The sequence below is a fragment of the Typopeltis vanoorti genome, chromosome 21 (assembly GCF_054136105.1).
Source record: "Typopeltis vanoorti isolate ZY-2024b chromosome 21, IOZ_Tvanoo_1.0, whole genome shotgun sequence".
Classification (NCBI taxonomy): domain Eukaryota; kingdom Metazoa; phylum Arthropoda; class Arachnida; order Uropygi; family Thelyphonidae; genus Typopeltis; species Typopeltis vanoorti.
In genome coordinates this window covers 12,759,363-12,785,002 of record NC_143569.1, presented here as the reverse complement: position 1 = coordinate 12,785,002, position 25,640 = coordinate 12,759,363, and the positions used below count along the sequence as shown (strand labels likewise).

At 38.1% G+C, this 25,640-nt stretch overlaps 1 protein-coding gene across 3 annotated transcripts in view; it reads right to left on the bottom strand.

Annotated features, from left to right (window-relative positions):
* Positions 1-12,202, bottom strand: part of LOC150094627 (pyrroline-5-carboxylate reductase 3-like) — a 222,005-nt gene extending 209,803 nt beyond the window's left edge. Inside the window, exon 1 of one of the 3 annotated variants that reach the window (XR_016550124.1) lies at positions 11,678-12,191. Coding sequence is in view for 2 of the 3 variants with exons in the window: in XM_090411092.1 (XP_090267218.1) it covers positions 11,678-11,780 (103 nt within the window). In the remaining variant the exon portion in view is untranslated. Of the gene's footprint in view, positions 1-11,677 lie in introns of all 3 variants that reach the window. The other 2 variants (XM_090411092.1, XM_090411091.1) reach the window with 2 other exon arrangements.
* Between the last annotated feature and the right edge of the window lie 13,438 nt (positions 12,203-25,640).

Sequence of the window (25,640 nt, the reverse complement as noted above, 5' to 3'; positions counted from 1 at the left end):
TCTTTCACAATTTTCCACGCACTAGTGATATCCCGGCCTTCCAATTCCTCCCTCCATGAAACTTCCCGAAGTTGACGTCTAAGACTATTATAATCACCTGCCTTATAATTCCACATAAGTTCCCGTCTCTTTGATACTCCTGCATGTCTATTCATTTTCCAAGTCAACACCATATGGTCACTCTCTCCAACTGGTGGGAGAGACGTCAACTCAGTTATTATCAACTCTTCTGATGCTATAACCAAATCCAAAACTTTTGAACCTCTTGTTCCCTCTGTTACATGTTGCTTAAGACATTTGTCCCTCAAGAATTCTAGAAATTCCATTCCCCTATTGCTACATGCATTTTCCTCTCTCCAATTTATACTACTGAAGTTAAAATCTCCCATAACAATCATTCTTCTTGCATTTGCCAAACTTAGCTGTCTAAACATCTCCTTGTCCCCATCCTCTGTGCTCCTGGGTCTGTAGCAACACCCCACTAAATATCCTGTCTTGCCTACCTCTACCTCACACCATACGCTCTCAAAATCATTTGTCTCACTTCCTTCCAAATTCTCCATTCTTAGAGGACATAGGTCATCACTTATAATAAGCAGTACCCCACTACCACGCTTTCCCCTCCTATCCTGACGAAAAATGCTATACCCAGCGACTTCTATTCCGGTTGTTATATCCCCTTCTGTCAACCACATCTCAGTGATCGCAATAATTTTTGGCCAGGCTGATGCTATCTGTGCCACCAATTCCTCCCCCTTTTTTCTAAAGAGAAAAAATTGCCTTGGAGATAGGGGATGATGATAGCATTACTGAAATTTTTCTGAAAGAAGGAAGGTCGAAGATTGGGGAAAGGAATGATTATTTTTTGATACTGTGGGAACTGTAGCCATTAGATAAGAAGTGTGGTGTGTATAATTAAGTGTGTGCAAATGAGGACTCACTGAAACAAAGGTTATGCACTCCATTGTTTAGTGTTTTAATGATTGCTGAGAGGTGTGTGTGGGGGAGGGGGGTGATGGGAAAATATGAGGGGAATATACTGTATAAGGGTCAGCATGGCTTTGTGAAGAGTCGGTCATGCCTTAGTAATTTACTAACTTTTTATAATAGAGTAACAGCCGAGGTCGATAAAGGAAATGGCTATACAATGATTTTGCTAGATTTTGCAAAGGCATTTGACAGAATACCAACCACATGGAACTCTGTTACACAGATTAGAACAAATGGGGATAGACATGACACTGGTTAAGTGGATAAGAAGATGGCTGCTGGACAGATAAAAGGTGGTATATATGGAGGGACAGAATCGAGGTGAAAACATGTGATTAGTGGTGTGCCACAAAGTTCAGTGCTGGGACCATTGCTGTTTAATTTGTACATAAATGATATAGGAAATAACCTGAAAAGAAATATTCAGTTAATTGCTGATGATGCAAAATTAGGTAGAGTAATAATAATCAAGGCAATGTGGAGAACTTGTAAAGAGGACGATTTAAATAGGCTGTCAGTATGGGCAAAAGTTAATGAGTGACAGTTTAATTTTGAGAAATATAAAGTTATGCACTTCATCTACTTAAGGGGGGAATTGGGTTTATGTATTTTAGGTAATCTATATATCAGGAGGTGGGGGGGGGGACTAAAGGGTTTGAATTTTTGAGTTTCGGGAGGCCAGGAAGAAACTTTTTTTTTAGCAGATTTTTCAATTTTTTTATCTGAGATTTGGTGGGATTGTAATCTAAAGGTCTATAGATGAAGCAGTCTCTAAGAATGGTGTCCATTTATCTATTGTATTCCCTGGTATTAAGAATAACAGTAACACTTCCCTTACCAGCTCTGGTGATACCCATACTAATATGTCTGCATAGTTTCTTGAGGGCACTGACTTGGCAAGAAGACAGTTTTCTTTTAGGAGCTTTCTTTTAAGTTTCTAACATGAGTTTCTCCGAGCATTTTTTAAGTTTTAAGCTTAAAATTCTTTAAAATTTCTTTTAGGCTTCTAATGCAAGTTTCTACCAGCAACTAAGTATTAACACATGAACCAAAATTATTCTTTCTAAAATGAGTGCGTTTATTTCCTATTCCACTCAAAACTCAACATAGTTCTCCAATGAATGTGCCCAAACTGTCCAAGATAAAAACTCAATACATTCAATCGCTCAAGTTAAAAACTTCAACTTCTCACTCATCTTACCCTGCAGCTCATAGCAACTGTAAAAAATGTATCAACAAATCCAAAACAGACTTTTTTTAAACTGCAGCTGAGCCTTCTGGTCCCTCACCAAGCTGTTGGGCAAAATTTCTGCTAGTGTGTTTCCATCTTTCTTTCTTCCTGGTGGCAATGGTAATTTCGCTAAAAAATAAAGCAGATCTCTTGGCATCAAACTTTTCCTCCAACTTTTGTTTAGATGACCAAGCTAAAGCTCCCCCATTCACTATTACTATTCCATAAACTACTCTCAATATGCCTCCTCTGATCTCTTGACAAGACATTAGAAAAATACCTAAAAGCCTTGAAAATAATGTCCTATGGCACAGATGATATCCCTCCAGATATACCAAGAGCATGTTCTCCAGAATTAATATCCATTCTGTATTGCATTTACAAGCATCACACTCCTCTACCATCTATATATCTAACAGCTTAGAAGCAAGTTTTTAACCAGCCTGTTCCTAAAAGATAAATTTTTTTTTAAAAATGCATAAAAGTCAGCCATTGAAGTATCACTCTACTACTTTCATTCCAATATTCCCAAAAATAATTGAAAAGGTCATTAACAGCCAACTATTTAGAGACTCATCAATTAATTAGTGATCAACAATCTAGATTATGCCACTCTTTTTCCACAGCAGATCTCCTAGTTAACCACACTAACCTTTAGATAAAAGCCAAGGAAAGTTCAGAGAAACTCTTGTGGTCACTCTTGATAATTCAAGGTATTTGACTAAGTCTGTACTGCAGCCTTCTTACACAGCTACCATCTCATAGTCTCTCTCTCTCCTACTCTTTGTAAGTGAACTGACCATTTCTTCTCTGGTTGTTCACTGTTGTCATGGTAGATGGTTTTCTTCAATGAGATTTTTCCATCAGTGCTGGAGTACCACAGAGCTCTGCTTTCACCTACACTATTCCTGCTATACATCAGTGATGTTCTCTCATTAACATCTGATCTTATTCATAACTGATGGTAGTACACTGCATTCCTCTTCTTCATATATGCACAAAATCTTGGCACAAAGGACTTAAGATCTTCTATAACTAATGCCTCAAACACTCATCTCCTTGCGATTTTCAAATGGGGTGAAGATAACCTAGAGAATGTTAATACTACCAAAACACAATTTCATTCTTTCTTTCTTCCCAGAAGAACCATGCTTCACTCTCCCTCAATTCTGATAACATTCCACTCACCAATAAGATTGTTTTTCTTAGGATCCTTTCACAACCGACTGCTTCTGACACAAACACCTCACATTTATAGCCTCCAAAAAAGATTGGTATTCTTTTCTGTTCTGGCTAGCTTATTCAAAGTCTCCTGAAGGAGAAGAGAACCACTAATAACATTTTCCAGCTTCATGTCATCTGCAAACAACTGAATATCCTTCCCCCACAATCCTCTATGATGTCACCGACATAAAGGCTAAACAAGAGAGGTTCCGGTGCTGAGCCTCTGCTTCTTTGACAGCACTAACTGGTACACAACTCTGGTATCTATCAGATAGCCAATCTCCAATCCAGTTAACTAACCTGATATCTAAATCCTTATGCTATAACCTGAATATATTAACTTATCATATGGAACATTGTCAAATGCCTTTGTAAAATCAAAAAAAATAAAAATAAAAAAAATAGCATGCCTTTATCTCATCAACCCCTCTTTTTACTTTATTATAAAAAAGCAATGAGATTCTGAAATAAAAGGGTCACCTTAACAAATCCATGCTGACCTTCACAGATCACATTATCTTAATCTGTCCAATAATAAAACAATTTTTTTCACTAAAGTTTCTAAAATCTTAACAACTAGGAGAAATTAAAGCTGGTCTATATTATGACACCTCCATTTTACCACCGCCCTAATGCAATGGTACTATTTAACCCTCCTTCAAGTCCTTTCTGTAGCCAGACTTTCATTGAAAAGCCAGGTCAATGGAACTTTCAGTCCCTTAGCATATTACTTTAAAACATGGAGAAACCATTCAGTACTACTGGCTTATTGGTATCAAGAGTACTCAGTATTTGAAACACATTTCCTTGTGCATTTTTAAACCTTGAACTATCTCCCCATCCCTCTAGTATTAAAAGCTTACTTCTCCAGGATGAAAAATTCCAATAAAGTGATTATTGAACACCCCCACTATGCCATCTGCACTGGTCACTGAACTCACATTTTCATCTAACAATACATCCCAAATTATTTAAGTTCCTACTGACTACATAACAAAAGAAGTCCTCAGGAATTTCTTTGGATCACAAGACTAATCTTGTCATGTCTTCTTTACTATTCTAATCACTTTCATGGCCTGACTCATATTCCTCATTAAACTGCTCTCCACCTAGCACTTTATACTTTTTCTATAACCTCTTTTCATATGCAGTTATTGCTTGTTTTCATTAGTCATCCACTTTATACCACAATGTGTTATCTATTTCACTTGAGGTATACAACCTGCCATTGCTGCTAATAAATATTTTTTTCACTAGTATCCATACATTGGTGATATTTCTCACTTCCAAGTCTTTGCATCCATGAAACTGCCTAAGCTGATTTCTAAGATAATTATAATCATCTGCCTTATAAATTCACATGAACGTCTTTCTCCTTCATACTCTGTGTGTTTGTTCATCCTCCAAGTCAAAATCACATGTCCACTCTCTGAATTTGAAGACAAGGATAACATCTCAATTACAATCAGATCCTCTTATGTTAGGACCAAACCCAAAACTCTTGAACCTCAAGTTTGCTTTACTGCATGCTGCATAAGACATTTGTCCCTGAAGAATTCCAAAAATTCCATTCCCTTGACACTATATGCCATTTCTCCTTCCAAATGTATTTCCTTCCATTTCTCCTTGTATCCCTCGCTTTAGCTCTCTCGGCAGCTGGATCTCGCCTCCCCTCTGTCAGTAACTGGACCTCGCCTCCTCTCAACTACCTCTGGTTCTCTGCCGGAACCTAGACAGGACTTTATTGTCACCCACGTGGTTGAGCTTAGTATTGTAAGTTTTTGTGTGCATGTTACATTAATTGTCTTTGTAATCCCCGTAGATGTCCTAGTGACTAGGACGAAATATAGGAAGTATTAAAGTCTATTTTAATTCTTTTTGAGTGTTGTAAAAAATCCATTAAACCTCCAACATAACTACCATTTCTCCTCCCACCAAAATTGTGAAGACAACACAAAGACTTCTGGGAATGATGCGGAGGACACTGACATGTAGAAGTAGGGAGATTCTTGTTCCATTGTATAAGGCTTTGATTAGGCCACACATGGACTATTGTGCCCAGATTTGGCCACCGGGTTTTCAGAAGGATGAAGAGATGTTGGAAAGGGTCCAAAGGCGACTAACAAAGGTGGTTTCTGACCTCTGGAATGTTGAGTATGAGGAAAGATTGAGAAGATGTAATTTGCAGAGTCTGGTAGACAGGAGGAAGAGGGGAGATATGATAGAGACCTACAAGTTGGTAAGGGGTTGTTATAAGATCAATGGTGGAGAAGTTCTACAGAGAATAGTGGGAGATCAGGGGAGAACCAGAGGTCATCCCTGGAAACTGTATAAAGAGGGTGTGAGTAGGGGAGTGAGGGGCAGGTTTTTTTCGTGCAGAGTTGTGAATGATTGGAATGCCTTGCCTGAGAGTGTGGTGTCTGGAGACAGTATTATGAGATGTGTGTGTGTGTAAAAGGACCTCCCAAATGAGTCTTTGACTCCATGAGGTCTTGGGTAATAATAATAATAATAATAAATGTATACTGCCATAGTTAAAATCTTGCATAATGTTCACTTGTTTTGCACTTGCCAAACTTAGCTACCTAAACATCTCCTGCTCTTCACCTTGATGTTCCCTAGCCTATAGCATCTCATTAAACATCCAGTCCTACCTGCCTCTGCCTCATACCATACACTCTCAAAACCATTAGCACCATTTCTCTCCAAATTCTTCACTCTAAGAAGATGCAATTCATCATGTATCATAAGTAATACTCCATCATTCTGTTTAGGCTGTTAGACATGCAGTACATCATTAGTATTAGTATCATGAGGGAGCTAAGAGTTACATACTCTGGAAACCCTGTTTTAGAGAACCAGACAAAATGTTTTTAACCTGAAGACAATTCATAAAATATTCCATGGTGGGATTTGAACCCATGGCATAGCCCAGTGATGGCGAACCTATGACACGCATGTCAGCACTGACACACTTGAGGGTTTCAGATGACACACCTTGGATGTTGAAAAATATTGGTATTCTGATGAAAAAACTGCGATAAATCGTGTAAAATTGCTCTCAGTTAGGGCAAAGGTAGGTTTGTTCATTGAAAGAACTTTCTACCAGCACTCAGCAACAGAAAAGTCATTAAATGCAATGTAAGTTTGTAATTTCAGTTTATTAAATTAATTGTATAATATGAATTCATAGATTTTATATTAATGTCCTATTAAATAAATAGCCTAATATGATATGTATAAGTCACCATCTATGATTATGTAGTTACATTTATAATGCATATATGCAAGTGGCACATCAACAATGTCAATATTTTTAAAAAAAAAAAGTTTGACACACCTGGGTAAGTCATCACTGGCATAGCCTGTCTGTTGAAAAGCAAATATGCTAACAACTAAGCCAAATACAGTAGTCAGAAAAAAGCAGTGAAATGATATTTAGAACGTCAGGTCAAGAGGAAGCGACAGCTGAGAGGATATTTTGGAGAAACGTGCACAGAATTCTTAAAACAATTTAGCACAATTTCCTAATAGGACTGATGTCATGGCTCTTCAGGAGGATTTGAATAAGCTGCAAGGTGGAAAATGAATGGGATGTCATGTTGATAGTTTAATGGAATGAAACAGCACTAGGAAATGATTGAAAGAAGTATTCAATGCTTCCAATATTTTCTCTCAGTTAGTTAGAAAATGATTAAAAGAAGTATTTAATGCTTCCAATATTTTGTCTCAGTTACAGAAACATCATCAGGGAGTATAAGATGGACAGGGAGAGTATTTTGTCTCAGTTACAGAAACAACATCAGGGAGTACAAAATGAGACTTGTAATACACACACACAAGGCGGTACAAAACTAACTGAAACATGTGGAAGAAAGTCTAGAGTCCTGATTAGGTAGGGATGTCCTCTACAAACACCAGTTGGCGGCCTAGGATAAACTGAGATCTCAAAGTATTAGTAATTCCCAAATTTCGTGAAGTTTCATGCAACCATATTTATTTAAATTAGGCTGATTTTTAAGAGCAGCAGCAGACTAAAAGCAGTCTTTCTCTTCTAAATTTATTGTGATAGCACAGTGGTCTTTTTCCAATGGATTCTGAGAGCTGCAAAGCGAGATTGACCACAATTGGGATGTAGATATATTTTTTTGTGTTCTTCTATTCAGATGGCAGCTGATCTTCCTGTATGTCCATAGTAGGCCAACTTGCAGGAGCAAGGAATCTATAATACATCTGGAACTGAAACGAGGGATAGGGAATTTGTCTTTAGTGGAGTGGATAAGGGTAGCTAGTTTTAAGTGGGGCTTAAAAGTGATGCAAAGATTGTATTTCTTTAAGATTCTGGATATTTTTTCTGACATGCCTTGGACATAAGGAATAGTGATAGCATTACTGAAATCTTTCTGAAGAGAAGATCATGGATTGGGGGAATGATTGATTATTATTATTTTTTTTTTTTTTTTGATATTGTGGGAACTGTAACCATTAGACAGAAAAGTATGGTGTATATGATTGAGTTCTGTTGCAAGAGAGGTCTTATTTGAACAAAGGTTATAAGCTCTATGGGTAAGTGTTTTTATGATACCATATTGCTGAGAGTGGGAAGATGGGAAAGTTTGTGAATCTATCTGCCTGTATGAGTGGATTTCCTATGTAATGAAAAGGACCAAGGTGTCTAGAAAGGCCAGACTAGTGAATGTTAGTGAGCAATGAGACGATGTCAAAACTCACTTGGATATCAGTATCATTAAGAATTATATTATCAATGGAGTTTTTAAAATGGGAAGAATTTTTTATATATGATGTGATATAACCAGTAAAGGAGACAAAAAATTTTATTAATTGCTTGGATAATTTACAGTAGGCAGAATATAGTGGTGATGGGGGGAATTGGGTTTAAGAATCTCAGGCAAGACATATCCAAGGGGGCATGCCAACCAAAGGGTTTGAGTTTTTTGTGATACCAGGAGGCCAGAAAAAAACTTTCTTGAGTAGACTTTTTAGATTCTTGATTTGTAGGATCATAATCTAAAGGTTTGTATGTGGCGTGGTCTATGAGAATAATATCCATTTTCTTATTGTATTCACTGGCATCAATGATAACAGCAGTACTTCCCTTGTCAGACCTAGTATGACTATGCTGTTGTCATTACGTAGTTTATTAAGGGCACCGAGCTGGCAGAGAGATTCCTTTTGGGAGGAGAAGATCTAGAAAGTGAACTAGTGAGTCAATCCTAATGTTATTAGCTCTCTCAGGAGCTAAGTTACTGATGTTGAACATTAGATCTAATAAAGGTACTTGTCGAGGTGCAACAACAAGCGAGGTGTGTGCATGTGTGAAATATTAAAATATAAATATAATAGGTATAGAAACAATGACAATGCATTGATTTTTCTTTATACTAATGCCAGGGGTATCCGGAATAAAGGAGTTGAACTGGTGGTAGAGATAGCCTCAGCCTTTCCAACAATTATTGGGATCAATGAGACATGATTGACAGATGATATACTGACAGGAATAAAAGCAGCAGGGTATAGCACTTTCAGCAAGATGGGGGGGGGGGGAAATGCAGTGGTGAAGTATTAATAGTTTTGAGGACATATGATGCGAGATGGAGATGGACAAAACACTGAGTGGGGTACTGATGTAAGGCAGGGAGCACAGAGAGTGGACAAGGAGATGTCTGGCCAGTTGAGTTTGGCAAGTGCAAAAAGAATGATCATTATAGGAGATTTTAACTACAGCAGTATAAATTTGGAAAAGGAAACAGCATGTAGTAGTAAATGAAATGGAATTTCTGAAATTCTTGAGGCATAATTGTGTTAGTCAACATGCAGTAAAAGCAACATGAGGGTCAAGAGTTTTAGATTTGGCCACAGCATCAGATCTGATTGTTACTGTGATGGCATCCCTGACCCAGTTGGAGAGAGAGAGAGAGTGACCATGTGGTTCTAACTTGGAGGATGAATAGACATGCAGGAGAATCAAAGAGAAAGGAATTTACGTGGAATCATAAGGCAGGTGATAATAATATCTTAGAAATCAGCCTAGGGCAGTTTCAAAGATTGAGGAATTGGAAGGGTGAAATATCATTAGCGCATGGGAACTGGTGAGGAAATATTTATTAACGACAATGGCAAGATTGTACCTTGAGCAAAAACGAGAACACAATTTTGTGTGCAATGGATAACAACAATATCAAACTGCAAGTGAAAATGAGTTTACAGAAGAGATATAAGGAGAGAGGTGAAGAGCAGATGCACGAAGAATATAAGACTCAGGCAAGGAGAGAGAGAGACCAGTATGGTAATGAAGGTTAAACTTGAATATAAGAAGAGACTAGCCCTGAGATACAAGGAAAATCCAAAATGAATTCTTTCATTATGTGGCCAGTAGGATGAGGAGGAATGGTTGTAGAAGAATGATATTTTTATGTTAAAATTGTTTAATGTTTAATTTTATATTTAATTGTTTAATGATCACTTTATTGGGATATTTTATCCTGGAAAAGTGGGGTTTTTTTAATACCAAAGGAATGGGGAGGGATTCAAGGTCTAGAACTGCAAGAAGATGAGGAGGAGAGTGTGTTTGAAATACTGAGCTCTGGATGTAATTAAAATAATGGGACTGGATGAGATATATTGCCATAGGTTTTGAGGAAATGCATTCAAGAACTGACAGTTAACTTAGATTTTTAATCAGAACCTGGTTATGGACACCTTTTCCATACGACTTGAACAGAAGTTAAAATTTTTTAACTTCTGCTTTTACTGTGTCTACATCATTACTTTTTTTAAAGAACTTTCATGGGTGCTACTGCACTGAATTGGTAACTCCCTCTAATTGTGTAAGAATTAGTGCAGCCACTGATCAACATCTGTACACATGATCTTCCTTCATTTTACATCTGTTCTTTGGAAGAGCATACTATTTTTGAGTACAAACCCTGACTTTCCAACTTGCAATAGATTACTTCTTTCTCCTTAAATGCTTGCCCACACATGGCACTGTTTTCTTATAAGTCTTGTGACCTCTCATGTGCAATCACCATACATTATTAAATATATATATTGTATATATATATATATTTATTTATTTGTATACATACATATATATGCATGTGTGTGTGTGTGTGCATTTTTCTTGCATTTGTCAACATTGTTACTACTATTAGTAGTATTTCTTCACTTATTGGTGTTTTTTTTAATCCTCCTTTCTATTAATGTGTGTTGAGATTCCTCTCGATGTCAGTGGTACTGCTAGTATTTCACTTTTGGATTTATTTTCCCTTCTGTATTCTCATGAGATTTTACTTATCTCAGCAGAAAACAAATATCCTGAAACTCTGTTCATTGTTCTTTCTTCATTTTACAAGGATGTGTGGTGTTATTTGTTGTTATTTACTGATACAAATGTGATCTGTTTTATTATTTTTTTTTGTTTATTATGGTGATTATTTTGCTAATTCTATTATATTAATATTACTGCTGCTTTCTTTTTTCTGTGTGTAAAAGGATATGTTTTTTTTTTTTTTATCTGACAAAGTGCAGTGTAACTCCATTGATAACTGAATGTCATCACATAACAAACATCCAGTGGTTAGGTCACTTATGTCATGGGATGTCCTTTAAGAGAAAGAGAGAGAAAAGTAGTTAAATCTGGAAGAGGCCATTTCCCAGCAGCCAGATTCTACAATGGGATTCATCAACATTGTCATATGACTGAAGTCGTTGGAAATGACCACTGTAACTTCCACCAACATCATGTGATTTTGTGATTTTATTGGAGAGAAGCTGCCGTTCAATACATGAACCCAGTGCAGGATTTAAAGTTGTGGCCCCCTAAACTCAACTTTTAACAGAGCCCACTTCAACTGCATCAATTTTCAGTTATTAATACTGAGGCGCCAGCCACTTGTAATGTGAAGGGGCTGGCGCCTTAGTATTAATAACCGAAAATTTATGCAGTTGAAGTACGCTCTGTTAAAAGTTAAGGGCGAACTACAGCTGAAGTCTTCAGCTGTAGCTTGTCCAGCTTTTGAGTAAATCAGGACGTGCTAGCACCGGATAGTATTTATTGTGTTTTTTTATTTTATTTTTTTTTCCTTCTCTGTTATCGGATATTAGTAGCTGTGGTATAATATACCAAAAATGGACAAGAACCCTTGGCAACAAGTCATCATATTACATTATAATAACAATAAAGTAGAAATACGTTTTCCATATACACACCTGATTTTATCATTCCTAATCCTAGAGCATAAGCCATGTTTCCAGCACCGATAAATCCGACTACCAAATTCCTTGCATCATTACTGCTTTCCTTGCAAGACATGACAGAATAACTAAGAGTGTCTGAAATTCTAAATTCATTCAACTTGAAGGCTTTCACAAAGATAATGCTCAGAATGAAACGTAATTTAAAAATAATTAAAAAAAAAAGAAAACGAAAGGAAGAGAAAAGAATAATACACCACTTTTGGGCGAAAGTAGTAAACAAACGCAATACCGAAACCTAGTTAAGCCGACCGCAAGTGCTTCAGCGCCACATAAAAATCGAAACGCACTCACGGTTTGCTACTATCATATGGAACAACATGTGTCAACAGAATCATATAAAAATATCTCCAACTGCAAAAGCTTCGTGCTCAGTAACTGTAAGAAGATCTACGATAAAATACTTAATTTTTAAAAATGATGAGACAAACACCTCACTAAAAAAGGTGAACGGTGTAGAACACTATTACGCAGTCCAAACAGTACGTTGAATTATTATTATTATTATAGAGCCTCTGCTGCCTAGAGCCTGTGTAGCTCAGTGGTAGTGGTATAATACGCCCACACTTTAAAGAGCTTCGCTTGGAGACTTGCCAAGAATAGTCGATTCATGCTGAAAGGGAGAAAGAAATGAAGGACGTACGAATTGGTCACCAACACGCGAAATAACGTGCTTTATAGGTAAAATTTTCCAACTGTTATACAAGCAACATAGTTAACACTTTTAAAACTACAATAATCATAAAAGAGAAGTTAATTTTCTGGACGTGTAATAATAAACAATTCATCCCACAATACGGATTGATTATCCTATTATCAGAATGGATTCTCCTTCTGTTGACATGGCAGAAGTGTCAAAGAATCTCGAATCTGTGGGCATACTATATTTGCACTCCATAGCGCTAAACCGCCCGAACAAGTCTAGTCCAGGATTAGAGGAACTTTTATTAAGCTTTTTCAACCGGTTACAGAGTTAATCGATCTCTGGCACGGGTAAGCGGGTTTTATCTCCGGTAACTCGGGTTTTTCATCCCGTAAACTCAAGAAAATCTACCGTAGAACCCACACTGTTTCAGACACTTAAAAAATGTATTGGGTTAGGGACCACGAGATGGCGGCACTTGTTGAGCCGTCTCACTGCTTACCAATTCAATTAGTGAAAGCCTTAAGCCAGCTATCTCTGATTGGTGCCCATCAGTCTCCAAAAGTTAGAAAGGGCTAAAACAGCCTCGCCTGCTCCCTATATGGGAATATAAAGGCGTTAGTTGAATATTATTATTATTATTACTACTTATTACTTATTCACATAATCCAGACAGCTAATACTACAAATATCATTTACAGCAATATGACTAGTAATACAGGTGTACTACCCAAGATCTAAGCTAGTCTGTCATAACATAGGGACATATGTAAAATATGTATTATTATTGCAAGCGCCTGTTTAACTCAGATGAAAGGTATGTGCATTCCTGGCACTATACTCACCAAAGAAAGAACGTCGTAAGTTCTATTCTAATCACCAACAAGAGGTATTCTTACTATGACTTTTTTCAAGAGTTCCCGAGTTAATTGATCTCTAGCAGGGCATTCCCCCTCCCCCCGAAACTTGAATTTTCGTCCCGTAAACTTAATAAAATCGATCGCAGATCCCACACTGTTTTCAGACAGTAAAACATAATGTTAGGATTAAGGACCATGAGACGGCTGCAATTCTGAGCTCCCTCTCCTCACTGTGTGCCATGTATAATTAGTGATAGTCTTGAGCTAGCTACCTTTGACTACCAGTGGATAGGCCTGCTCCATAATAAAAGGCATTAGCTGATTATTATTATTGATAGTAGTGATAGTAGTAGTAGAAGTAGACCTTTACAGAATCAATGACTCATCACTGAAGGTCCTCCAACACACCACACAGCTCATCATGCCATAACTTGAATTCATTCGTTTCCCCACTCACTACACTTTCAGGCAATCCATTTCAACCACCAACAACACTCCATGCAAAACTCCTACTCCTCACTACTTTCAAACACCTTGCTTATACAGCTTCTAAGAATGGCTTCTTGTTCTTCACCTGTCTCCACCCATTCTATGAAAAGCCTGATCCACATTAATCCAATTACCAACTAATATGTCTCGATCATGTTCCCTTTCTCGTCCTTCTATTCACTAGAATCAGCAATTTGCATTCCCTCAATGTGCCTTCATATTCGATATTTCAGACACCAGAAACCATCTTAGTCAATCACACATATGAACTCCATTTGACATCTCTTCATCCTTCTGATGAAAACCTTGCATCAAAGACTTATACAAAGGAATCATAACAGTCGTATGCCTAAATGCCAGTGTTTTCCACATCATTCTCTTGATGCATTATACTGTCCTCACAATTTTAGCAAAATCTCCCTGAAATTTCAGGTCATTATCCATGAACACTCGCAGAGCCTCATGTCTTTCACATCCTCTAAGATATTCCCACCAATATTATACCTTGCATCCAAACCCCCTTGCAAGGCTACATTCAAACCCTTCCAAGTTAAACAGCAATGGACCAAAGTAGACCCATGGGGTGCACCATTAATTTCAGGTCATTATCCATGAACACTCGCAGAGCCTCATGTATTTCACATCCTCTAAGATATTCCCACCAATATTATACCTTGCATCCAAACCCCCTTGCAAGGCTACATTCAAACCCTTCCAAGTTAAACAGCAATGGACCAAAGTAGACCCATGGGGTGCACCATTAATTTCAGGTCATTATCCATGAACACTCGCAGAGCCTCATGTATTTCACATCCTCTAAGATATTCCCACCAATATTATACCTTGCATCCAAACCCCCTTGCAAGGCTACATTCAAACCCTTCCAAGTTAAACAGCAATGGACCAAAGTAGACCCATGGGGTGCACCATTAATTTCAGGTCATTATCCATGAACACTCGCAGAGCCTCATGTATTTCACATCCTCTAAGATATTCCCACCAATATTATACCTTGCATCCAAACCCCCTTGCAAGGCTACATTCAAACCCTTCCAAGTTAAACAGCAATGGACCAAAGTAGACCCATGGGGTGCACCATTAATTTCAGGTCATTATCCATGAACACTCGCAGAGCCTCATGTATTTCACATCCTCTAAGATATTCCCACCAATATTATACCTTGCATCCAAACCCCCTTGCAAGGCTACATTCAAACCCTTCCAAGTTAAACAGCAATGGACCAAAGTAGACCCATGGGGTGCACCATTAATGACCTTTCTCTCTTCCCCATGCACAATTTGCTGATACCTATCAGCCAGCAATCTACAATCCAGTGTACTAATCTTCCATCCAATCCCATCTGTTCCAGTTTAATTACCAGCTTATGTTTCAATCTATCAAAAGCTTTAGCAAAATCGAAATATATTAAGCATAGACTCTTACACGGATGGCTTCTGTTCTTCCCTGTCTCCGCCTAAAAACAAAATCAGCTAACACCATTTATTCCCCTATTGGGAGTAGGTAAGGACGTTTTAATTCTATGTAACTTTTAGAAACTGAGTGGGAGGGATTTGAATGTCCACTAGCAGCCAATCAGGGAACACTGGCTTCAGACTATCATTCGTTATACACGGCATCCGATCAAGAGAGGTCTGACAAGTGCTACTATCTCGTAGTTCATAATCCGAGCACAATGTTTACTATCTGAAATAGTGTTGGTTTTACGGTCAATTTTCTTGAGTTTACAGGACAGAAAAACTCGAATTTCCAGGAGAAAAAACTTGTGATTACCAGTGGGCATCTAAAGAGGCAACTGATCAGAAAAAAAGCTTAGTAAAAGTTCTTTTAGTCTGTGACTTGAAATGAACTTATGATGCTCTTTCTTCAGGTGGTCTAGTGGAATAGGCGTGTGCTGCTTCCATTGAGCTACACAGGCGAAATTCTATGAAAAATCAGATCCACATTACTCTGGTAATATCATGTCTCCCATCGTAGTGATGTAAAACTTGGACTGTTCGAAGTAATGCAGTTTTTGATGTTTAATTCTTTTAAATAGTTAGATAGTTTTTTGAAAATTCATCAAGTGTAACAAAACAATTTGGATTATCTTGGCACAACTTATCCATACTTTTAACCACCCAACCAATCAAGACTAGATATACATCCAGGTTACCATGGATGCGAAGTGCATAAAAAAAGCAAAAAATCAGCTAACGCCTTTTATTCCCTTATAGGGAGTAGGCAAAGTGCATATTAAAATTTTAATACCATTGATATTACATTGAAATATATGATGGTTACGAAGCGTAGAGGAGTAATGTATTTTATCCATAGTGACGGTGACGTGGGACACAACTGGTCAATTTTGATTTCGAAATCTTAACCTTTAGTAATTTTTTCAAGTTCTATCTTGATGATGTTGTTTTCACTGGGTGCTGCGATATAAATAAACCAAAAAATCCCAGCTAACGCTTGTTATACCCTTGTATGGAGTAGGTGAAGTTTATGTATCTTTTGGGGATAAAGGTGGCGATTCAATTTCTACCAGTAGTTCATTAAAAATAGATGGCCCAAGGCTATGGAAAGTAATTATAAGCGGCAACCGATTAAGAGATGACTGACAAGTGTCGTCATCTCTTGTTCCCTAACCCAACATAATATGTTATTGTCTGAAATAGTGGGCTCTATGGTCGCTTTTCTTCCGTTTCTGGGACGAAAAATCTGAGTTTCTGGGAGAAAAAACAATCGGCAACGTATTCTTCAGTAACCAATTGATCTGATGAGCTGATTTAGCCACTTTTGTAATATATATTCACCAATACATCCAAATCTCTCGCTTTGTCAACCTCCTGGAGTACAGTTCCACCAATGTGATATACTGCAGCTGATTTTTTTCATCCCAAAATGGATAACCTTACACTTTGCTACATTAAACTGACATCCATTCTCATTAGCCCAGACTGCCAATCTATTCAAATCATCCCTGCAAAATACTGACATCATGCGCATTCACTATTGCTCTACCCAACTTTGCATCATCATCAGCAAACAAGCGAAAACTTTCTCTCAGATCCTTTCCTATATCGTTAATGAACAAATGAAACAGCAGTGGTCCAAGAACAGAACCCTGTGCCACACCACTAGTAACAGGCCTTCTTTTGGACTCCACTCCTGAATAAACTATCTCTCCATCCACCACCCTCCTATCCATCTCACCAACCCTATATCCATCCCGATGTGCTGCAGAATACTGATTAGAAGTCTACGTGGTATCCTGTCAAACGTCTTAGCAAAGTCCAGCAGTATCACTGTAAATCCATTACCCTTATCCGGTTCAGCCTCACTGTATTATAAAACGTGAGCAAGTTACTGAAGCATGATCTACCCTTCACAAAACCATGCTGTCCCCTATACAGTATCCCATTTTCATCTTTCCATTCCTGTATTTTGCTATTGACTAATATCTCCAATACCTTGAGAATGATTCCTGATATGCTGATTGCTTGGAAATTTGCAACAGCAGTCTTGGAACCTCCTTTATGCAATGGAACTATTTTACCCCTCTTTCCACCCCCCTCAGGACTAACCCAGAGCTGAGACTTAAATTAAACAATATGGTGAAGGGGACTGACAATTCATTTGCCACTTCACGTAAGACTCGATCTGGTATACCATCCAATCCCACATATGTATTTACATTAAGGTTCTGTAATACTATTCACCTCCATTTCAATCACTTCAATTCCTGTATCAGCCATTCGTTCTCTCATTCCTGCAATATCACACCCTGGATGATATACTCTTGCAAATTGTTCGCTTAGTAATTCTACTATTTCAGCTCATTCAGTTACTCCCCCCCTGCCATCAGCATTCCTTAGAATGATTTTCCCGTATACATTTTTGCTTTTACTTGCAGCATATCGAAAGAACTGTTTGGGATTTACTTTAGCTTGCATTACTAATTTCCTTTCATAATCTGCTTTTGCTTATCTTACCACACTAGTTACCCTTCTGGCCTGTGCTGTTCAGGTGCCTGCAAGTCACCTTTCTCCTTAAATTTCATCCACAATTGTTTCTTTTTTTGCAGCTCAAGCTTAATGGTGTTATTCATCCATTTAACTCCCACTTGATTTACTCTTGACTTATATAATTCTTGATTATTATTACAAATCATAATCAGCTTATGCCTTTTATTCCCTTATAGGAAGTAGTCGAGGCCTTTTAACCCTATCTGGCTTTTGCAGACTAAATGGGCAATTCAATCTCCACTAGTAGCCAATGAGATATATGGCCCTTGACTATCCTTAACTACAGGCGGCAACCGATGAAGAGACGGGATCCAATTACTGCCATCTATTGGTACCTAATCATAACAGAATGTGTTATTGTCTGAAATCAGGTGGATTCTAAGGTCGATTTTCTTGAGTTTCCGGGCGAAAAATCAAGTTTCTGTGAGGAAAAAACGGCTTGCCCATGCCAGAGATCGATTATTATTACAATAACGTTACATACAATTACAAACATATACAACGACAGGCTAGTGTCATCCTCAAATAAGCTTAATAGAAAAGCTTAGAGGATGCACGCTAAGAAAGTACATCTCGAGCAAGATCGACAAAAAGGAAAAAACCATATACTGTATTACATTGAAGTGCTATAGTTTACAGCGCTTAAATATATTAAATCAAAAATTGTAAATTTATATATCTCATTTATTGCATAAATGTTGTAAAAATGCAATGTTATTTAACTGCTGGTATAAATCACCAATACTGTACAATAACTATTATTAATACATTACACAAAAAAAAAGGAAAATTTGTATGAATTTCATTGTTACAAAAAAAAAAATTATGTGTTATATAAATATGTAATTATAATTTTAATAAAAAATTATTTTTATTAAATAATAATATACAGAGCCTGTGTAGCTCAGTGGATGTAGCGTTTGCACACCACCGCGCTAGGCCGCACGAAGGAAGTCTTGGTTTCGAGTCTAGTCGGCGACTAGAGGAAATTTTTCTAAGCCTTTTTTCGACCGGTTCCCGAGTTAGTCGATCTCTGGCACGGGCAAGCAGGTTTTTCCTCCCGGAAACTCGGGTTTTTCGTCCTGTAAACTCAAGAAAATCGACCGTAGAACCCACATTATTTCAGACATTAAATATATTGTGTTAGGGTTAGAGACCACGAGATGGCGGCAAATTTGAGCCGTCTCTCTTCACTGCGTACCGCTTAATTAGTGACAGCCTTGGGCCATCTGTCTCTGATTGGGTACCAGTGGAGATTGAACTGCCCACTCAATCTCCAAAAGTTAGATAGAGCTAAATGGCCTCGCCTACTCCCGTATATACGGGAATAAAAAGGCGTTAGCTGATTTTTTTTTTTTTTGATTTTTTTGAATAATAATATACAATGGTACATTGGTTTGCGAGCATAATTCGTTCCAGAAACGTGCTTGTAATCCAAAGCACCCGTATATCAAAGCGAATTTCCCCATAAGAAATAATGAAAACTCAGATGATTCGTTCCAAAACTCAAAAATATTCATATATAAAAATGATTAATACAAAATACATATACCTTCGTATGCCTTATACTGTATATGTATATCTTTTTATATTTTTATTATTTAAATGTAATAAACATAAAGTAATTGAATTTTTTAATTACATTACTATTACATATTACAGTAATTGTATTGGGTAGGACAACTTCCATTGTCACTAACAGAATCACTGCTATCTGTTGACTTTTTTCTTTTTGTGCGACTTTAACAAGGAACTTATCCAACGACACTTGCTTTTGCCTCCTTTTGAGGATTTCATGGAAATATGACATTGCATCGTCGTTAAACAGATTCATCGCTCGCACTGCCCCAGCCTTACTCGGGGTGGTGCTTTTCTACAAAATTTTGCAGTTTCCCACATTTTACACACCTCCTTAATCGCATTTGAAGAGAGGAATGTGTCTGTCTTTTTCTCCTCCTCCTCAAACGAGATCTCCCTCTTGCTGTTGCTCGCGATGCAGATCCATCAGTTCGTCGGCGGTAAACTCCTGACCATATTCCTCCACCAGCTCTTGAATGTCGTCCTCATTCACTTCCAGTCCCATGGTCTTCCCCAAGGACAAAATTTCATCAACAACTGGCAGCTCCTGTTCATGAGCAAACCCCTCAATGCAATCAGACCACAGTTCTCTCCAAGGAGAATTAAGGGTTCTCTTGGTGACCCCATCCCAGACTTTTACGATATGGAAATGATTTTTCCAAAACTCTCGGAGGGTAAGGTTAGTTCCTTCGGTCACCTCGAAGCATCGCTGAAATAGTGCCTTGGTGTAAAGCTTTTTAAAGTTCGAAATGACCTGCTGATCCATGGGCTGGAGTAATGGAGTAGTGTTGGGAGGAAGGAACGTGAACTTAACTCGAATTGTTCCAGTAAGTTGTCTTCAAGGCCTGGAGGATGAGCAGGAGCATTATCCATAACCAAGGCTTTTAGTGGCAATTTTTTCTAAAAGGTATTTCTTCACTGCAGGACCGAAGACCTCGTTAATCCACTCAATGAACAAGATATGAGTGACCCAAGCCGTGCTGTTGGACCTCCACAGAACGTTTAACTGGCTCTTCTGCACCTTGCATTTCTTGAAGGCTCGTGGATTCTCAGAATGATACACGAGTAGGGGCTTGACTTTGAAATCACCGCTTGCATTAGCACACAGCAAGAGGGTGAGACGGTCTTTCATGGGCTTGTGACCGAGCATTGCATTCTCTTCTGCTGTAATGTAGGTCCTCTGGCATCTTTTTCCAAAAAAGCCCAGTCTCATCGCAATTAAAAAATTGCTGCGGCAGGTCACACTCAGAAACCGAGCTTCTGGAACTCGGCAACAAACGCCTCAGCTGCCTTTACGTCCAAACTCGCAGCCTCTCCGTGCCTCACAACACTGTGGATGCCACTTCTCCTCTTAAAGTTATCAAACCATCCTCTGCTCGCCTTGAAGCCTTCTTTGTTTTCTCTAGACGTACCCGGAAGTTTACTTACGAGGTCGGCGTACAAGGCCTTTGCCTTCTCACATATCAAGTTCTCGGTCACGGTATCACTTACTAGTTGCTTCTCGTTTATCCACACCAAATGCAATACATCTTCCTGAATACGTGGCCGTTGCTTTGATACTCTCGTGACTCCTTTTGGTGACATCTAGCCCCCTTAGTTCTTCTTTAATACTGTGCAAATCGTTGACGTCGACTTCTTATAAAATCTTGCGATGGCGGCCACTTGCATACCTTGTTCGTGCTTCCCGATGATTTCCTTCTTAACTTCCACCGTAATCATATCCTTCTTTTTACCGCCTTCCTTTTCAGCCCCTTTCTTCATTGGGGTCATTGTCGAAGTACAGTTAATAATAAAGAACAGTCACTACATTTGGACAAAAACTGCTTTACGCACACACACGTGGTCACACCGCTAGCACGAATGTTGACTATACGAATGAGGTATGCCGAATAAGACCGAGCGTGCGAGACGATTACCCACAATCCCGAGCGGCTTGTGATCACGTGACGCTCGGCAGACAAAGCGTATAGGTAATACTATTGCAAGACCTCGCTCGTTTATCCAAGTTAAAATTTATTAAAAATGTTTGCTCGTCTTGCAAAACACTCGCAGACCAAGTTATTCACAATCCAAGGTACCACAGTGTGTGTGTGTGTGTGTGTGTGTGTGTGTGTATATATATATATATATAGCGGGGTGGCGAGTTAGGAAAAGTCCCTGGACTAAAACCGTATTTACAATGCTCTTTCTTTGGGCGGCTTAGTGCTATGAATGGAAACGGTAATTCCACAGGTTTCCTACGATTTCTATTACAGTTCAGATATATGAACATCTCTGTTGTTCAATTGCGTTTTTTTTTTTTTTGTTTTTTTGCTCCGGAAAACTCAATGTCATAACAAGGAACATCAATGTGATGTTTTATGAGAAAATCGCTATACAACATAACATCCTATTATATTGGAGTTTAATTACCCGATTTTCATTACTTCTTTTCTGTGCATGTTGTGTCGCTTTTTGCTGCTTAATTTTCTATTCCTCTCTACCCTTCTAGTGTAGTCTGTCATACTCTTTTTACAGGTTGCTGTTTAAGATCATTGATAATTTGGCCAGATCTAAAATCCCCTGCTCTCTTTGGGGAATAAAAGGCATCAGCAGATTTTTTTTATTTCAAAAATTATAGTTCTTGTTAGTGGTGCACTCAGGATTTCATTTTTTCGGGGGGGGGGGGGCTGAGTTGAGTAGACGATTTGAGAATACACACTACATATAGCATACGACCTATGACAGCATCTGCAGTGATCGCCAATACATGATACACGTGATCTTCTCCGGCCCGGCCGGGGCAAGCGAAGTAGCATTCGGTTCTCCCGAGCAGTGGTGCACCCAGAGGGGGAAACAAGGGGCCATGTCCCCCCCAAAGAAAAAGAAAAAAAAACACTAGAAAACTTTCCAAAACTCTTTTCCTAATTAAAATTGATTTTTTATGCCGTGTTCGTCATGTGTTCTATACTTTATGAATTGGCGATCATTGCAGATGCTCAGTCATAGGTCGTATGCTATGCGTAGTGTGTATTCTCAAATCGTCTGCTCAACTCGCTAGCCCCCCCCCCTCCCCCCAAAGATTAAATCCTCAGTGCGCTACTGCGCCCGAGCACTACTTCGTTCGCGGTGCATTCACAGTCGCCGTGATTCCCGAAAGGAATAAGGCATTCCTACCTTATGTGACCGTTAATTCATTAGTATAGAGATAGAAGAGACGACACAACATGAATAAAAAAAAGGAATTTTAATTAGGAAAAGATTTTTTGGAAATTTTTCTAGGACTTTTTTCTTTTTGGGGGAGGCCACTGGTTCTTGAAGGTACAAAGTAACATCTCTTGAATTTTTGCAATCACCACTTCGTCTCTCTAATAATGTTATTTAATCTAGAGATTTTTGAAAGTAATTCATCTTCAATATCCTGTTGTTTCTCTTCAGCAGAACATGCCTACTTGTTCACAAGTTCAGTTTACATTATCATTCCGTTTTGTTGCTGCTGTTTTCTTGTGCGTTTTGGCTCCATTATTCTGCACTACGTATTATAGTGCAGAACTATTGCTCTATCTCAATACAGTATCTGATATTGAAATATAATAAAAACATTTAAATCAGCAGTAATGTACTATTAAACACGACTTTTTTTGTTCTAAGAATGAACCCAATAAAACTGATTAATAGTTTTATCGCTTGGCAAAAACTTCAAGCGTTCACTGATATTGAGCTCAATTTATGAATGAATCGAAGTATTTTTTTCAGGGGACGGAGGGAGAGAGCATCAGACAACTCCAACCATTTCGTGGCCATAAACCCTAACACTCGCATTTTTGTATGTAGGCTTACAACATTTCATAAAGGAAGTGTGGACCAAGACGTTCTGGAAAAATGAGGGACAACACAGAAAATAACTACTACTATCTAATGTTCTTAGTTCTATCATGCATTACTGGATAGTATTCACACAGTGATGCGAGTTCGACAGTGGATTTTTGAGTTGTAGAGGCGAAATTTCTAATTTCAATACCATGGATACAAATTTCATTGTTTTTTTTTGCAAAAGAAACCAGTATAATTCACTGCCTAATTTCAAATCAGTCTGAAAAAAAAGTTTCTATACTCGATGACTAAGAAAATCTACAGTTTCTTTTCTCACTATTAAACATCATCGATGTTACAATGAGATCAGCAGCCACTTAAATTATTACAAACACATTGTTCATCTCGTAGGAGTTAAAGAACTAACATATCACACAAAATACCTTCAAAATAAATAACTCATCAAATCCTTTTACTCTGCAAAGGGAGTAAGTGAAGCCGTTTCACTCTAACTTTTGAGGAAAACAGAGGCAGCCAATCGCCACATTAGCATACAGACAGCTAGCCCAAGATTATCAATAAGTTTAATATGATTCCGTGGAGAGTAGAACAGACAACTGCACCATCCAATACATGTCACGTTTGCAAGAGTCAAGCTCGACGGTCGATTTTCTTGGTGTGAAATTAAAATGTCCAGTTTGTGCAAGGGAATACCTTACTTGCCCGTGAAGAGATCAAGGAAATCCTTAGAAAAAGTTCTTTTAGTCGATTACTAGAAACAAACTAATGACGATGTTTTTTTCGGTATAGCACTATTGACACAAATGCCATTTCCAGAGGGTACAAAGGCGTTCTTGGGTAACTGAAAGATCATTACTGCTATCTTGTCTCTGATGATAAACTACAAGGATAAAGATCATTACAAGTGTGATTTTGGTTGTGAACTAGAGGAAACTTTTTCAGGTCTATTTTCCCGGACTGGTTCACTGAATATTGATTGTCAAGAAGCTTCTATTTTTCTCTCTAAAACTCAGGTTGTTAATTCCCAACTGACAAATATTCAACATCTATTCCACACATTAATATAGAATTTAGGGATGTGACTGAAAACAGCTGTTTACTGCACTCTCACAACCTGTCTTCAAACAATGCTACGAACTATCCATTATGACTAAGAAAGAAAAAAAAAATATATATATATATCGTCTAATGCCTTCATTCCCATAGGGATTAGGAGATCCTTTATTCCATCTAACTAAACTTTCTGAAGATGTAGCCAAATCTCCATCCTTCAAGGCAGAGGTTATCATTGAATAACTACATTCAGTGGAGGGATTATGACATTCAAATTGTGATTCAAATCTACATTTCGTGGTCCTACAGTGAATTATTTGAGCATGTATGTGGGGGTGGGGGGGGCGAGATTATAAACCCAAAGGTTTGAAATTCCGTATTTGCCTGTGCTAAATATTGGCTAACTCAGGCTAAAGAAAGGCCTAAGGAAGGAGTTAACTAATCATTTCAAAAAGTAGGTTGGGAATAAAAATTGAAAATTTTGAGCGACAGTGGCTTATCTACTCCCTGTAGGGAAACAGATGATGTTAGAAATTGTTTTTGCATATAAAATCAGGTTGGATCATAATGGCACTGTTAATTTCCATAAGTACTACAAAATCGAAAGCTTTTCGAACTAAACCAGAATATATTGTGTAATGCAGTTACAAAGTTTTTACTAATTATATGAAGAGCCTAAGGCTTCAATTCGGCGACATAATTTATTTAAGTTAAAGGGATATTACATCCCATATTGTTTCTTAGCTAAATAAGAAAGTTTCATGCCGAATATAGAAACTATATAAAGTTCGGCGATTCCAAGCATAAGCAAATACCTGGATACTGCAGCAACTGACCCTTTAGGTAGTGCAAGCTGAGGCAACTCATATCAAAGGTGGAGCAAGCCCCGATCACCATTCTTGATATTTACCCATAATGTGAACTTAGCTCCTAGGAGCTGTATTATTGTTCTACATTATGAGAGAAGGTCACTACCCAGACCGGTTTCAACCTTTATTGAGGTGTATTTATCCCTATATCAAGGACAAATATAGGGGTTCTGGACCTCATCTCAAACATAGGATTCTGGACCTCATCACGAACAGTATTCGTGGTTCAGGTTGGTCCATTCATAGAGGAATGTGGTCATCCTCACACAGCAACATGGTGCTTATAACAATGTTTCATACTGTTTATAATGGTGTCCTGCAAAGTCCTTCAAGGTTTTAGGAAGGGATAAGGGGAGTGAGATCAGCAACATATCCACCTAGAAAATCGCAGGCGTACTTAATAGGATGCAGGCAGGTAAACCTGAAGGCCAGGGGTCTTCTCATTTTAATGAGCAAACAATCACGTTAAGATGAGGAGACCTGGCTGTGTTGTTCAAAGAAAGGCTTTGAAAATGTTTCTATAGTTGACAATTTTAATCAAAATTAAAAGTGTTTCTTTGGGGGTCTAGCACTAAGAAAATACC